The 16702-nt window shown below is 52.2% G+C and overlaps 1 protein-coding gene across 4 annotated transcripts in view; it reads left to right on the top strand.

The window, feature by feature from the left end:
• The window catches only part of NTF3 (neurotrophin 3), a 70038-nt gene extending 53696 nt beyond the window's left edge, over positions 1-16342 (top strand). For 3 of the 4 annotated variants that reach the window (XM_021090893.1, XM_021090891.1, XM_021090892.1), the window contains one exon: positions 15233-16342. In XM_021090893.1, the coding sequence (XP_020946552.1) occupies positions 15254-16027 (774 nt within the window). In that variant the 5' untranslated portion in view covers positions 15233-15253 and the 3' untranslated portion in view covers positions 16028-16342. 4 annotated transcript variants of the gene reach the window in all.

The following is a 16702-nucleotide window of genomic DNA, read 5'->3' as shown; positions in this document are numbered from 1 at the left end:
GGACGGAAGGTCTGTGCACATCCCCCCAAAAGGCTTGGAAGTCAGGTTGGAAAAGCCTTTATTTACCACGGTGGGCAGCCACAGAAGAAGGGGGAGCCCGGTGCGGAAGGAAAGCAATAGAGAGCTGTGTGCATTGCTGCAGAAGCACGCTCTGAGCAAATAACGTGGCAAGCTGGGTCGGCGCCGCTCAGTGGGCCCCGCCACTTCAAGGAGCGTCCATGCAGCTGTCGCTGGGGCGAAGGCAGGCGTGCTCCGGGAATCCTGCACGGGAATTGACCAGCATCCCCCGGCTCAACAGGCTCCAACCTGATCGAAGCCCTCGTGGCTTCTTGAATAGAGAGGCTTGGGCTGTTCTGGGGAGAGGCTTGTGGGGAGACCCCAGAGGAGGTGACCGGGAAGGGGAGCACAGACGCTTCATGTGGAGAGTGACCGACATATGGAACGTGTTATCCGGAAGGGTTACAGGCTGGAGGGGCTCCTAGACTCTTTCGGGGGGGGGACGGGGGAGGGGGGAGCCCTCAGAAACTCAAGGAGGTTTCTAAACAAAAGGAATTCGAGAAGGGTTGGAGGAATAATGAGAAATGCAAACTTGACCCAGAGTTTCTATCTCCCAGGCTTCTCCCCAGGCTGTCTTTATATGTTTCCAATTCATAGGGGGCCAAGACGGGGCCATGTGGCTCCCTCCTGATGTGGGCAGAGCGGGTAGGGTGTGGGGTCTGTAGGACCTGTGTCCCCGGGACCGGACAGAGAGCAAGGAGACCACACCTTGTCTCAGTGCCCCCTTCCCCCGGTGGGTAGGCTGGTACCGTGAGGATCCAGGAGGATTTGCTCAGGTTCCCTCACTTTAGAGAAGAGCAAACTGAGGACGGGGCGGTGGAGGAAAGTCTCGTCCAAGGTCCTGCGCGGACCGAATGGGAAAGCTGCGAGGAGCACCCCCTCTGTGGGCCCCTCTACCCTTTGGAGTTATCCCTCCCTGGCATCCTTTCTGCAACACACTGCACGCATGTGCATGCACGCACACGCACAGATACACAGCGACACACACTTACACACAGATATACAGATCCAGACAGGCACACAGAGACACACATGTAACTGCACACACACAGATACACACAGACACAGTCACACATAGTCGTTTACACACACACACACAGAGACCCCCCCCACACACAGATACACAGACATAGACACACGTAGACATATACACACATACAGAGAGACACACACACGCAGATAAACACAGACATATAGACCCAGACAGACAGATGGACACAGACACACATGCTTACACAGAGACACACACACATTCACACACACACACACAGATATTCATACACCCCACACACAAACATTCACATTATATACTCACAGCACACACACAGACTCTCACACCATACACGCACACCCAGACACACACACACGTGTACACACACACACACACACTCTCTCTCTCTCTCTCTCAGCTGACCTGTTTCTCAGCAGCTCTAGCCTGGGTTGGAATTCCTGCCTTTCCGCTCTGCTCTGGTGGCCGAGAGCTGCAGGCAGTGCCCCGGCCACTGCGGGACAGGGTGCCAGTGGTCCGCAGGAGCATGGCCTGGTCCCTGGGGCCGTGTCACTGCTGGGAAGCTCTTTTTGGCCCCGAATGCTCATGCCTCTGTGCTTTCGTTTGAGTCCCTGGCTGCTGGGAAGGAAGTATAAGCTGGTACGGGGTGGGGGTGGTGAGTGAGCTCCAGGGGTGGCTGGGGGTTAGTTTCTAAGCTGGATCGCGGTGTAGACACCTCTGGGCAGCTGTCATGGTGGCTTTGCAGGGGAGAAGTCTCCCCTGCCCCCGATTTTCCCCAGGCAGAGCAAAAAGCCACCCATGCAGGGGCCTTGGGCTCAGCTCAAAGCCCTGTCTGCCTCCTTCCCTCCCTCTCTGTCCCTCTGTCTCTGTGTCCCCTCCCTCCTCCCTCCTTCTCCCTCCCTCTACACACAATCCCGTGGCCTGAGGCCTCCAAGAGCAGAGGTGGCCCCTGGCTTTTCGTGGCCCCTTTGTAGTCAGACCTTCGCCCGAGCAGACCCTCAGGTGACTGACACTCACCTCTTCCGTGGGGACCGTACTGTTTTCCGTGGGGACCGTCCTATTCTCCGTGGGTCTGGTAATTACGCTGAAGGACCATCTTGGACCCGTCCTCCAGGAGGGTAGCCCAACTCTTCTGGACAAACTTGATGAAAGTCATCACTGACACTAAAATGCGTCACCTCCCATCCTCTGTGTTTTTCCAATTCCGTCTGATTGTTCATCTTTTGCTGTGAAACCAACCACCCTAGACTTGCTGGCATAAAAACGGCACCATTTTATCACTTCCTGGGATGTTGTGGGTCAGGAATTTGGGCAGAGCTGGGTTGAGGAAGTCTCCGGTGTGAGGTGGCCTTAACAGAGGTCCTGGGCAGTTTTCAGTTGGCTGATGGGCTGGCATGGACCGTGAGGTCAGTTCACTCACGAGATGGGTGCCTTGGCAGGGCTGGTTGGAAGACTGTGTGGGGAGCTCTCAACATGACAGACTCGATGGTCAGCAACCCCCATGGTGGCTCGGGGCCAGGAACAGGCAGAAGCCACAGGGCTCCTTACAGTTGAGTGTTGGAAGTCTCATAGCGCTCCTCCCTCTATAATATATTGATCAAGACAGCCACAGGCCACCCGTCTACAAGGGAAGGGCACATGGACACTACTTCTAGGTGGGAAGAGCATCAGAACTCAGCAGCGTGTTGTGAACTAGCAACATGCTTGCATGCACTATTCGATCCCAATGTATTTTCTAGCTACACCCTCTTGTAGAGCAATGAACCTACCCACTTATGCATCTGACATAAAAGAAGGCCTCTATTTGTGCTTAAGCCTTCTCCCCCGGCTTCCTGAGGCCATGTTCTGTGGTTGTCCTGGAGCCGTCCCTCCTCCAGCTGCTCCTGCTAAGACAGTGTGCAGCCAGGGTCATGCTCCTAGTGCCAGCTGGCTGGAATGGAGAGAAGTTCTTTGGAAACAGTGAGGTTTTCCAAGACAAGGAAGAGCATTGGTCTTGAGGACAATGAGGGACAGGGAGACCAAAGGAATGGAAAAGCCATCAGGTTGGAGGTGAAGTCACCCAGAGTGGCAGGACCAGAGGTGAAAGGGAAAAGGCATGAAATCCCAAAACTCTTGAGGAATGCAGATGTCACTAGACAACAGTGTGATGCTACACAAATATTTGTAAGAGGAAGAAGAGAAGGGTTCTGCCTCCATGGACTACCTCTTGGGCTGGGTCAGGCTGCCAGGGCTCCAGCCCTCTCCCAGTGTTGTGCTCCACCTGCTGTGCTAGGACCCCTGTACCTCCCAGAGGAGGCCCTGCTAGTAGGCAAGCCTGGTGGGCATGTCTCCTTCTTGGTGTCCTTAAATTTACTATTCTGTGTTAGTTCCAGGTAGGTGGCACAGTTCTGGGCCTCTGGAGAGCCGGCTTCTGGTTCCAGCTTCTCCATTAATTTATTGTTGCTTTGGGGGAAGGTCGCTTTCCTACTGTAACCTTCTCATTATGTGAGATCCTCATAGGTTGGGCTCCTGGTGCCTGGCTCCATAACCTCAGAAGGACACAGAGGAGCAAGGAGGAGCAGAAAAATGAGACCAGTATTGAGGGGCCTTTGGTGAAAAGATGACTTAGGATTGGAAGAGAGTAAGAGAAGCACAGGATATTATAGCTGGAAAGAGCCATTGAAGAGCTCTTTAGTGTAAGAATTCTTCACCTGGGCTCTGTGGGCCTCTGGTTAGGCTTTAGGGAACCTATGAACTGCCTTGAATTTTTAATTTTTATTTCTTTGCAAACCATTTCTTGTAAGTGTCCGTGTATGTTTTTAAGGGGAAAGTTTCTTTAGTTTTTTTTATCACATTCTAAAAAGGCTCAAAAATGGCTAAGAACCACTGCTTTAGTCCAACAGCATCATGTCACGTGACTCCTAACCGGGAGAAATAAAGCTCCCTCCACCCCCCGAGAGTATCTGGAAAAGGGGTGGGTGCCTTTTTTGGGTCATCACCATGACTAGGGGACATGAGTGACATTTAGTGGGGGAGAGGGCAAGGGCTTCATGTGTGGGAGACAGAACTGAACAATGAAGAGCTACGTGTCCTGCCCCAGATACCAGCAGCAGCACCTTGGAGAAGTCCCTTTAGGAACTGAGACCCCGGGATGAGGCCAAAGCTGGCCAACAGCAGGCTTGCTTTTTATTTATAGATCCAAGTGACAGATGGGCCACGAGTCCACATGATTTTCTTTCTCCCTGTCTACCTGCTAAAATTGATAAAAACCAAATCATCAGAAATCCATCTCGCCTGCAGAATTCCAGCAAATTTCAAAAAGGATCCCTGGGCTCTTGGTCTTCTTTGCCACCAAATAAGGACAGAGCACAGGCCTGGGTAACCTTTGGGGACTCTAAGGCACAGATCAGTGAGCCCATCGGCCTCATGTCGCACAGATGTGCTTCTCAGCCACTGGGCATCAGCCATGCCTAGGCTTGGGCTGCGAAATGACCCTTTGCATCTCACAGGTCCCGTCTTGGTCTCTTTCTCTGAAAGAGGAAAGAAATGCTAATGTGCCCACGTGGAGCTCGCTGCCTCACCACCTGCAAGCAAATGGCAGGTGCCTTGGTGTCTCCGGCATGACTAGGGAGGTGGTCTGCAGGATTGGCTCAAAGTACAGCCCCAGGGCGGGGTTGCTGTTCCCCAGGGGTTTGCATCCTGGCCCTGCCTCTCGATTGATGTGTAATCTCAGACTTAATCCCCCTGAGCCTCAGTTTCCTCAGCTGACAAGTGGAGACGACATTCCTATCCGCGAGGATTAATTGAGATAATCCATGCAAAGCGTCTCCCCAAGTCCCTGGCATATGGCACGGCTAGGTCCATACGAGCTGTTATTACAAGCGATTATTGTGACTGTGTCTGTGATGAAAGACAGACTTGGGACCAGGGTGCTGGTGTCAAAATTGCCTTCAGAAGGCAAGCTCTGGGTTGGGTTCTAGTCTTGCCCAGCTACCCAGAACAAGCATTGGTTGAGGGTGGGGGATTGACGTCACAACACTCATGAAGTTTGATTGGAAGATGAATTTTTTTCCTGTGGGTACAGCCCCGTCTTGCTTCCCAAGCAGGTGTGAAGAGGCTCAGGCAGCAGGTGTTCTCTCTCTCCTGCCTCAGTTTCCCAATCTGGTAGGGGATTCGGGTGAATGACGGTGACCCAGGCGAGCTGTGAAGGGAGACACCCAGCAGCATGGGAGGAGGCCTTGCCATTCCGAGACCCCTGAGAGTGGTCTCTTGGAGCAGGTGTCTGGACCAAAGGCAGCCACAGACCCTCCGCCAATCCCTCATCCTCATGGAAGGAGGCTGCTGTGGTGAGGGGGAGACCCAGGCTCTGTTTGACTGGGCCTGATCGCCAAGCCCGGAGGAGAGAAGGGCCTCCATCTGACCACACTCACTGTGGCCAAGTCCTCATGGGGCCAAACCATGATGGTTTGGGTTGATTCGGGCTTTGCTGCTGCTGCTGCTGGTGCTCTGGTAGATGCAGTCACAGGACGGGGCATTGCCAAGCCAGCTGTGGTCTTGGTTTGGAAGAGGCGTCTAGAGAGTGAAAGAAAGTCCTGCCTTGGGGTTTCCCTGAGCTCCCAGCTGTCAACATGGAGCCAGCTTCCTTATTGTGCCATTGTTAAGCTTCTTTCCTGGCTGGGTCGACAAAGCAGATGACTGATCATTAGCATCATGTTTTATTATAATTATTAAAGCATAATATTTAGCAGCCTTGTGCTACAATCAGCTGACAGCTTGACACCTAAACCCAACTCAAACACACCTAAAACAAGAAGTTTCACTTGCTTGGGGCAGTTATTCCCTGACGCTTAGAGTTTAATGCCAGTCGTACCCCCCACTGTCTGTATAACGGAAGCACCCTTCCCTGTGTGTTTCCACATTTGGAAAATGGAATTAACCCAGATGCAGAAAACGAACCCGAAATCAAGATATGGCAGAATATTAAACAATGCAATAATTTGGAAAGAGCCTGACTGTAGCAAATCTTCATCTTGGGAGGCGGGGGGGGGGGGTGCTGCAGAATGTGGTGTGTGTGTGTGTGTGTGTGTGTGCATGTCCATATGTTGTGTACACAAGCCCATGCACATATGTCTTTAAGCACAGAGGCGGATGAGTATTAGTGCTCAGAACAAAGAAATCGGAATTTCCTCAATAAACACCATTGTGGCTGGTAGCTGGATTGACTCAGATTTTCTCGACAGATCTCTCCTTGTCCACCCTCTGGCTATGAAATGAGTGTTTGTGGTATGTGAAGGATAAAGTCGAGCTGGGTTTCCAGGGGCTTGGGTCGGCATACCGGGCTCCTTTTAGATCTCTTTGCCAAGACGGGGCTCCTTGGCCCGGTGAGGAGCTGCACTGCCCTCCTCCCGGGCTGCCGATGCACATGACTCTGACATGCGCCCTACCTTCCATCTCTCCCTGCCTTGGGGCCAGAGGAGGGGATGCTTTGAACAATGTAAAATTTCTCTGCCAACAGCTGTGCAGAAGAAACTCCCAGCTTTCGACTTCTAGCTCAGGGCATTTAGCTTGGTTTTTTGGAGATGGGCTCCTGGTCCATTCAGGGGTCTCTAGTCCTCATTTTCTGGCTTCTGAGAGGGAGCGGTTTGAGCAGTTCCACTCTGAGAGTGAGTTACCCTTCTGGGGTCTTTATTCAGTTTTGTTGCACCCTAGAACATGCCTGAACAAGAAACTGTGTGTCTTGTTTCCACTGGGAAGCCAGCATCCTCTAAAAGCCAAGGACTTGTCCTATTTTAGATCTTGGGCCACGTGTTGTCCATGGCAGTCGGTTTCAGAACCCTGAATTAAGGATGTTTCAGTAAGAGGAGCTACACAGAAAGAGGGGCTTTTAGAGCACAGGGTCACCACCCAACTCCCTGACTCTGCCGTGGCCCATACAGACTGTGTGATGCCGCCCCGCCCAGGGGTCACGCATCTCAAACCAGGTCTCACCAGATACAGCAGAGACGTGATCAGTCCTGGTTTGGGGGGTGGAATTTAGATCATGCTGGCTCACATCTTTGGTAGCTGTCATTGACTAGCTCTGTGATCTTACCGTCTCGAGCTCCATGTGTGCATTTGCATGCTTCCTAAGACAGGGAATGTCAGAGAGGCCACCCTGGGAGGTGTGCTGAGAGTGAGTGAGGTGGGTTCGAGGGACACTGGCAGAGCCGTGGGAGAGGAGCAGCACCGCAGACACCCACCTGGCCCTGTTCTAGCAAACTCATCTCTTATCTACTCCTTCCGGCCCCCAAGTCACTCCTTCCCTCCAGCTTTTCACAAGCCTTCCCCTCCCTTGTTGCTTTTGCATCCCTCTTGCCCCCGGTGAGTTAACTTGCCTGTTTCCGTTCTAATCTCATGGTTCCATTTCCAGGTTGCCAAGCCCCCAGGGGGGCTGGGGAATAATTGGTCTGTCCTCACCGGTGTTCCTAGCGCCTTCCCTTTAAGCGGCATCTGGGCGTTTTAATTAATCTGCCACGTTTTCCTCTCTCCTGCTTCCGGATCATTAATAAAGAGATTAACCAAAACCAGACCGGTCCCCAGCGGAGACTCCACCGGGACCCCTCTCTCCGAGCCCCCGGGTCTGTCAGAGATCAGAGCATCTTCGTGTGGCCCCACTGACTAATGTGGGGGCCTCAGGCCCTGTGTCCAGAGCAAAGCCAATTTGAATTAATTTTGCAATTAAGAGAGGGGAGCAAGCCCAGCCAATCCTTTTATAGGGCCTTCGTTTAATATTTCCACCACATTCCTCTCCTTTTCGTCATTCTGCTTCAAATCTATCGCCTTCCCACCTCTCTCCCTTTCCACGGACTGAACACGATATTCGGGTTATCTGGCAGGATGTGGTCTTGGGAGCCCTCAGCATTAGTCAGAGACCAGGTCATAGCTGCAGAAATTCTCCAAAGAATTAGGCCCTTCTGTCTGCAGCTGGGCAGTATCCTCATTCACCCCAGCCAGAAAACGAGTTCGCCTCTGGAGGATGTGGCTGCCGTGGACATAATGAATTCTCTTGAACTTGCAAATTCATAAATTGGCAAATTAGGAAGCACTTCTGCATTCGATCCAGGGCCTCCCCTAGCCCGTAGCCTTTATGCCTTCTGTGTAAATCACCCTGATTTCCAGCACTGGGGCCAGATCCTGGATGGACATGTCTGGGGCTCGTTCGAAGCCATTCGTGGGACGGGCACCTGCAGGGGGCCTGGGTTTGGAGGACATCAGGCCCAGGAGGGATGGGAGGAAACTGAATCTTGTTTGCTTTCATGGGAAATAGTTTCATAGGGCATTTGGGGAGGAGGACACAGGAGTGGTGGCCTCAAACCCTGGAAACTCTGCTGGGAGTTGCCTGGAGGCTTCCTGGGGAGGGGCGCATCTGCTGGGTTGAGCTGTCCTGGCTCCAGGCTTGGGACCTAAGCTTCCGTTGGAATGTGTGAGAGCTGCGACGGACAGAGACACCGCACAGGGGAATCAGACCGTCTCTTCCAGAGCCGCATGCTCATCAAATCTGAACTCTGCTGCTTCTTAACTAAATTTTTTTTGGTTTTTTTTGTGTTTTAGGGCTGCACCCATGGCATGTGGGGTTCCCAGGCTAGGTGTCCAATGGGAACTGTAGCTGCCAGCCTACGCCCGAGCCACAGCAACACGGGATCCGAGCCATGTCTGCAACCTATACCACAGCTCACAGCAACGCCAGATCCTTAACCCACTGAGTGAGGCCAGGGATCGAACCCGCGCCATCATGGATGCCTAGTCAGGTTTGCTAACCACTGAACCATAACGGGAGCTCCTTAACTAATTATTAAACCCCCTCATGCCTTGGTTTGCTCATCTGAAAAGGGACATGTCAGTACCTACCTCCGAGGGGTTGTTACCAACATAAAAGATATCCTGTGTATCTGTCCTTGGCACAGCGCATTTTTGTTCCTGGTGCTCCCACTCTGACCAGGCTATGCATTTCCTCTGTACACATGCAACAAGCCAGGTCTCCAGGGACATGCCCAAGAGGTGGCACATCCATGCTCCCATGCCCAGAAGCTGATTGCGGAGAAGTAGGTGAGAACCCAGCAGTGACAGCCCCCGCCTCCCATGTGTGGCAGGACAGACCCGGGCTGCTGTGGCCTCAGACCCCGTACCACTCTCCTCACCAGCTTCTCTCCCATTTCAGCTGCTTCTCAAATACCCCGAACCCTCTGTGCGGACTGTAAACGGAGCCAAAAAGGAGGGATCAGAAATTGCTCTCTTTTGAGTATTTTGAGGGATGGTGAAACCTTGCAGGAATGTTGCTCCAGGGACTGGGAAAACACCATATGTGGGAAAGCATTTCGAAGTGAGGAAAGTAGCATCTGCCCGTTGGTTGGGCTCCTGGAACACTCTGAGCTCGGGAAACGGGCACCAGAGAGAGTGTAGGAAGGGCTCTAACTGAGGTCTTTAACAGGTCTTTTTCCAATTATAGCCAAGCAGAGCCTGGGGACCCTGGCCGGCTTCAGAGCCAGGCCTCTGTTTTCTTTGGGAGAAAGAGGCAATGCGGATTGGCTTCCAAACCAGGCTTGGCAGAAAGCCCAAACAGAATCCCAGGCCAGGAAGCAGGTCTTGGTAGGTCTTGCTTGTAGTCGGCGCTTGTTCAGTAAATAGACCTGGAGACGCTGCAGCAGGGCAGCCCTGTGCTAGATGGCAGGAGGGTGGGGCTGAGAAAGACGGGGCCCCTCATCCAAGAGAAGACACGCGGACAATGATGGCGCAGGAGGATTTGGCTTGAACGGGGGTCTCCATAAACTGCAGTCACTCCTGGAGGAGCATAGACGTTTCTCTGAACGGAAAAAGTTCACTGATGCACCTGCCTTTCCTTTTCCCCTCCCCACTCCAGGAAACTAGTCCTTTGGTACCGTGTGTGTGTGTGTGTGTGTGTGTGTGTGTGTGTGTGTGTGTGTGTGTGTGGAGGGCAGGTACACAGCTTCTCTGCTTCCCCAGCAAAGTCAGTTTCATGTTCGTCTGACACATCCAGTGTATCACTGTGTCCCAAGCACCGTGCCAAGTGTTTCCCATAGAGATTTCACTGTTCACCTCCGACAGTGACCTGGATTGTGGACAAGCCATGTGAGCTCTGTTGCGTGTAAGGGACTGTCCCCTGTCCCTCTCCGCGTCATGCGCATGCGGCTGCCTGACCTTACACAACTGGCTTTATACCTCTCCACGTCTCCGTCTCCTTGTCTGCAAAAATGAGATGGTTATCTGCAGCCCCGCCAGCTTCAACATCTGTGTCTGGGCGAGTTTTATGACTGACATTCTTGGGCTTGCTGTCTGCGAAAAAGCTGAAAGCAGATTATCAAAGTGGAGGCCACAGGAAGCCTGTTGGGCTTTGTTGCAGCCTTGCAAATGTTTAGAAAACACTTGCCAGCCTGCAGGTGATTTACTCCCGTGACTTATCCAGAATGTCATGAAAAGTTTTTGCATGTGATGGTTAAGAAGCAGTCCTGATCCAGAAAAGGGTAGGACCCAGGCTGAGGAAGGGACATTTGGGAGTTTTTATATGAGTCATTTTTTGCACTTGTCTCACCCCACCCCCACCAGTGCCAGCTTGATGTCACTGTGCTTGGGACCCCAAGGGAGGCCAGGGTTTGCCTTGGGGCTCCCAGAGGTAGTGCACGGCTGGGTGGAGGTGGCAGGAACCCTTCCCTGTCTACAATTCTCTATAAAAAATTGAGAAGCAATAGTGAAAATGAGCCAACTACAAATCGGTCTGCTTTGTATGGTCACCATGCTTTGGCGATTCTTAGCAGTCTTGACTTTGGCGATTCTTCGCAGTCTTGGCTTTGGCGATTCTTAGCAGTATTGGCTTTGGCAATTCTTAGCAGTCTTGGTGATGTCTTCCACCCCGATGATCCTGACCTTTGCCCCTGACACCCAGGGGACTTCCTCATGGTCCATAACCCCAGCCCCTCCCTGCCAGGTTGGACAGAAGTCTTAGCTCCCGTCCACAGCCCTGCACATGGCACCCTGCCTCACGGTGCTCTGTGGGCTTTGCCTGTCCCTCCTGACCAAGAGTGACTTTCCACTCTTACCTTCAAGTATTTTCACCAAATCAACGTCTTAGTTCCTGCAGCTGGGGCCTCACCCAGGGGCCCGCAGTCAGAAAGGGGACCTTGCACTCAGGGATTGATGCTCTGTGGCTGCCCTCTTAAAATTCTTAAGAGTTTTATCTTTGACTATGGGTCTTGTCAGTGAAGCCCCATGAGACCTTGGAGCACGCATCGGGTGGGGGGTGGGCTTGGAGCATCGCCTCCAACGTGGTCAGTCACACCTCCTACTGCCACCTGCCTCTGAGTAATATTTGTACTCGGCCCTGAAGACTAGGCAGCTCGTTCCACGTTAAGCCACCATCTCTGCTTCACTGCATCCACCTTGCATTCACGGTGGAGTGGACCCAGGGGAGAGGCAGATGCAAAGAGGAAGGAAGGGGCTCCTGGCCTTGGAAGAAAGATTCTAGTGAGTACACCACGTAAGGCCATGAGAGCTGTGACACCTGCTGCCCCGGCCATTGGGAAAGTGCATGGTGGAAATGCAGAAAAGGTTGCAGCTGCTGCTATTGAGGGAGCATCATGGAAAAGTAGCTTCTGAGCCAGGCACTGAAGAGTGAGCAGAATTGCAGCAGGGGGGTGGGGGTGGCCATGAAGATGTGCAAGGTGAAGGGCACGTGGGTCGTAAAGCTTATGCAAGTGGCTTAGGAACAGTGAGCAGGGCTGGAGCATGGGGCACGGGAACCTGACTGTAAGATGGTAAAAAGAGAGGCTGATTCCAGGGGTGCAAAGAGCCCCTCTCTACCCTTGTATGTCTCTTAGATTTTCCTTACCTATGAAATGAAGGAGTTGGATGAAATGCCCTCTCCCTCTAATATCCTTCGGTTCCATGTACAGGCCATAGCCCATAAAGCCTCCCAGTCCATTGACATGCTTCCTACCGACTCACCCTAGTAATGACCTTCCTGGTCTATACCTGGACTCTCACTCTACCTGGGACCTCCCTCCGCTAACCACACTTGATCTATTTCCCTGTGAGCAGATGGCTTGCATAGTCTTAATTTATAATGGTTGGGCTTGGGGGGGATTTAATAAATTGGTTTTTTGTAAATGACTTTTTTTTTTCCCATTATAGCTGGTTTAGTGTTCTGTCAATTTTCTACTGTACAGCAAAGTGACCCAGTCACACATACACCGTATGCATTCTTTTTCTCACATGATCACGCTCTATCATAAGTGACTAGATATAGTTCCCAGTGCTACACAGCAGGAAATAAGTTGTTTTTTGATAGCCTCTCCCTCCCAAATTATTTTATTGCAGCTGTATTCTATTCTATTTTGGAAGGCAGAAGGGGATGGAATTCTAGTTGCATGTATAGTGTACATTTCGTGTTGTTCAAGTTTCATTTTGGGGGACCTGCAAGATTGAAGGGAATGTCACTTTTATGCAAAGTTGGGGGGGTGGAGGAGTTCCCATTGTGGCGCAGCAGAAACAAATCCGATTAGGAACCATGAGGTTGCCAGTTCGATCCCTGGCCTCGCTCAGTGGGTTAAGGATCCAGTGTTGCCATGAGCTGTGGTGTAGTTTGCAGACGCGGCCCCAATCTGGCGTTGCTGTGGCTGTGGTGTAGGCCGGCGGCAACAGCTCCGACTAGACCCCTAGCCTGGGAACCTCCATATGCCACGGGTGCAGCTCCAAAAAGACAAACAAACAAACAAACAAAGAAAAAACCCCTACGTTGAGGGTGGAAATTAGCTATCCTGTGGGAAGCATTTTCTTGGGATAATCCAATTCCTAGGGGGCAGGCTCTAGGAATGGGCAGCAAAGCTAGAATCCTTCTCTCAGCTTTGACCTTGAAGGAGTCAGTTGTCTGGAGAGTGGTTCCCATGGAAGGAAGATGGTCCCTTATCAGAGAAACAGGCCCAGAGCCAGGAGGAGGACATTGGGGCAAAGGGACAGCCACGTTGCTGGCCTTTGGGGACAAGAGAGCAGTTCTCAGACAAGACCGGAGAAGAGGCCGCATCTGTGAGTCCTGGGAGCGAGTTAGCACGGGCAGGCTCAGACCTGGGTACTGGGGAAGCAGGACTGATTTCCTGCCTCCTGTTTACCTCCCTCTCTCTCCCCCTGGGTGTAGGAGTCTTTCTTGAAATACCAATGGTGAAGTAAGGGGAGGATTTTATTTTCCATGATTATAGCTTTAAAGAGGAAACGGTAAAGCCCCGGGGGCAGGGAGCTGGCAGCAATGGTGATTGCAGAGCAGACACCTTGAGACCAGTGATATGAATCAGAGGGCACCAGAGGGGTTCCTGCTGCAGCTACCCCTCCCCACTGGGAGCATCTGCTTTCAGGGACCACCTCAGGAAATCTGGGCTCTGCTCTAGTGAGGTTGAGACCAGCAATGAAGGTATGTTGAGATCAGCCCTCTAATTCCACAAGGACTCAGCAGAAACCCCAAGGTGAGATTCCTCTATGGCAACAGAATGAGGGTGTTGATGGGTTAGGATGCCACTGAGACAGGGAGACAGTAGAGTTAGAAGTAGAACCACTGAAAGGAACGTTTCAAAAGTCAAACAAGAAAAATGAGCAAGGAATCCTGCTCTTGGGGACAGGATCAGCCCATTCATTCGATCCGTGTCTCCATCTTCTGCAGGCAGTGCTTGGGGTGGGGGGCAGGTGCTGCCTGCCATCTTATGAAGAGGGTCTCAGGGGGTCAGTTGGGTGCCTTGGTGAGCATGTCCATTGGTGAGCTTGGCAGAGTACCCCGACACTCGGACCCTCTCACGGAGTGGGTCGTGGCCCGTGTGGTCCCTCACCAGGGCACAAGAACAGCTCTGCCAGGCTGGCCAAGGATGAACCATCTCTGATGCTGCTACAGTAAAGAGACAACTGATCCACCCCCTAGCCTCAGGGTATCCGTTCCTTTGAGGGACCCCAGGGGCTGCATTTAGGGGGCAGTAGACTGTCATTCTTGAGACAATTGCAAGGCTGCTGCTGTTGCTGTTTTTAAAAATGTACATACAGGAGTTCCCATCATGGCTCAACGGTAAGGAATCTGACTAATATCTGTGAGATTGTGGGTTTGGTCCCTGGCCTCAATCAGTAGGTTAAGGATCCAGGGTTGCTGTGAGCTGTGGTATAGGTCGCAGGTGCGGCTTGGATCCTGCATTGCTGTGGCTGTGATGTAGGCCGGTGGCAACAGCTCTGATTAGATCCCTAGCCTGGGAACCTCCATATGCCAGAGGTGAGGCCCTAAAAAGCAAAAAAAAAAAAAAAAAAAAAAAAGTGCATACACTATCATACACTATTATAATTTTCAGGCTTCATTTCTCCATAGTTTGCTGAGGTGGGGTGGGTTGTGGTCTTTTTAGGTTTGAGGGATGTTTAAAGAGGTGGCAGGACCTCCTCCACACCAGCAGAAAGTTGCAGATGGTAGACATCAGGTCCAGAGGCGATAGGTGCCATCTCTCTGGGAAAAAGCGAGGCTGGGTACCTAGAGGGCATCCTCAGCCACCTTTTTGTGACCAGGCTCCTTGGGAGAGACCCAACTCTTCTATGCTGTAGTCCTTCCAGTGATGCTCTTGGTTTCTTTGTGAAAAGGATGATTCTGGGCGTTAACACCTGTGGCACAATGAGATGGGCAGCATCTCTGCAACGCTGGGACGCAGGTTCGAGCCTGACCTGGCACAGTGGGTTAAAGGATCCGGGATTGCCACAGCTGCAGCATAGGTCACAACTGGGCCTCAGATCTGATCCCTGGGGTGGGAACTCCATATGCCACGGGGTGGCCAAAAAAGAAAAAAAAGGGTGATTTTTGTCCTCTCTTACACACACACACACACACACACACACACACACGAATCCCTCTTTCCCTCTCACACAGCCCTGATGCTGGAGGGAAGATTCTAGAGGGGAGGCACGTGGATGTCCGGGAGGGAAGGCAGGACTCCCATGAGGCGGTATTTCCAGGGGAGGGGAAGGAAATACCCTGTCCCTGGACCTCACAGGGGATGCTCTCCAAGGATGGTGGTGTCTGCTCTCTCCTCCTCGCCTTCCTGGGATCCTCAGGCTCACGTAGCTGGTCCGGGATGACACGCGCCCAGCTGCCACTGCCCGCTGCTAACACCTGTGTCTCCTTTTCAGCTCTTACAGGTGAACAAGGTGATGTCCATCTTGTTTTATGTGATATTTCTCGCGTATCTCCGTGGCATCCAAGGGAACAGCATGGATCAAAGGCGTCTGCCGGAAGACTCGCTCAATTCCCTGATTATTAAGCTGATCCAGGCAGATATTTTAAAAAACAAGCTCTCCAAGCAGATGGTGGACCTTCAGGAAAATTACCAGAGCACCCTGCCCAAAGCCGAGGCCCCCCGAGAGCCAGAGCGGGGGGAGCCCGCCAAGTCGGAATTCCAGCCCGTGACGGCCGTGGGCCCCGAATGGCTGCGGCACCAGATACGCTACAACTCCCCCCGGGTCCTGCTGAGTGACAGCACCCCCTTGGAGACCCCTCCCCTGTACCTCGTGGAGGATTATGTGGGCAACCCCTCCGTGGCCAACAGAACGGCGCGGCGGAAGAGGTACGCGGAGCACAAGAGTCACCGGGGGGAGTACTCCGTGTGCGACAGCGAGAGTCTGTGGGTGACCGACAAGTCGTCGGCCATTGACATTCGGGGACACCAGGTCACGGTGCTGGGGGAGATCAAAACGGGCAACTCCCCCGTCAAACAATATTTTTACGAGACGAGATGTAAGGAGGCCAGGCCTGTCAAGAACGGTTGCAGGGGCATCGATGACAAACACTGGAACTCTCAATGCAAAACCTCCCAGACCTACGTCCGGGCACTGACGTCAGAAAACAACAAACTGGTTGGCTGGCGGTGGATACGGATAGACACGTCCTGTGTGTGTGCCTTGTCGCGGAAAATCGGAAGAACATGAATTGGCATCTCTCCCCGTATATAAATTATTACTTTAAATTATACGATATGCATGTAGCATATAAATGTTTATATTGTTTTTATATATTATAAGTTGACCTTTATTTATTAAACTTCAGCCACCCTACCGTATATAAGCTTTTTTCTCAATAAAAGTCCGTGTGCTTGCCTTCCCTCAGGCCTCTCCCATCTGTTAAACCTGATTCTGTAACCCGGCTCCCCCAGGGGCCGCCCTGTAAAATCTGTGTACACCAGTATTTTGTATTCAGTATTGTCAAGGCCATGACTGTCGTTGTAGTAAACGTGTTAAAATTGGCTGATGTCAGAGTTGTGTATAGACACAGGTGTAACCCCCCCTTCTGGGAAGCCTCACAGTGGATGAATTAATTAAAAGAACTGTCCCCTTGGAGTTCCCGTCGTGGCGCAGTGGTTAACGAATCCGACTAGGAACCATGAGGTTGCGGGTTTGGTCCCTGCCCTTGCTCAGTGGGTTAAGGATCTGGCGTTGCCGTGAGCTGTGGTGTAGGTTGCAGACGCGGCTCGGATCCCGTGTTGCTGTGGCTCTGGTGTAGGCCGGCGGCTACAGCTCTGATTCGACCCCTAGCCTGGGAACCTCCATATGCTGCTGGAGCGGCCCAAGAAATGGCAAAAAGACAAAAAAAAAAAAAAAAAAAAA

The sequence above is a fragment of the Sus scrofa genome, chromosome 5 (genome assembly GCF_000003025.6).
Source record: "Sus scrofa isolate TJ Tabasco breed Duroc chromosome 5, Sscrofa11.1, whole genome shotgun sequence".
Classification (NCBI taxonomy): Eukaryota; Metazoa; Chordata; class Mammalia; order Artiodactyla; family Suidae; genus Sus; species Sus scrofa.
The sequence above is the reverse complement of the archived record's forward strand: the minus strand, read 5'-3'. Positions and strand labels throughout refer to the sequence as shown.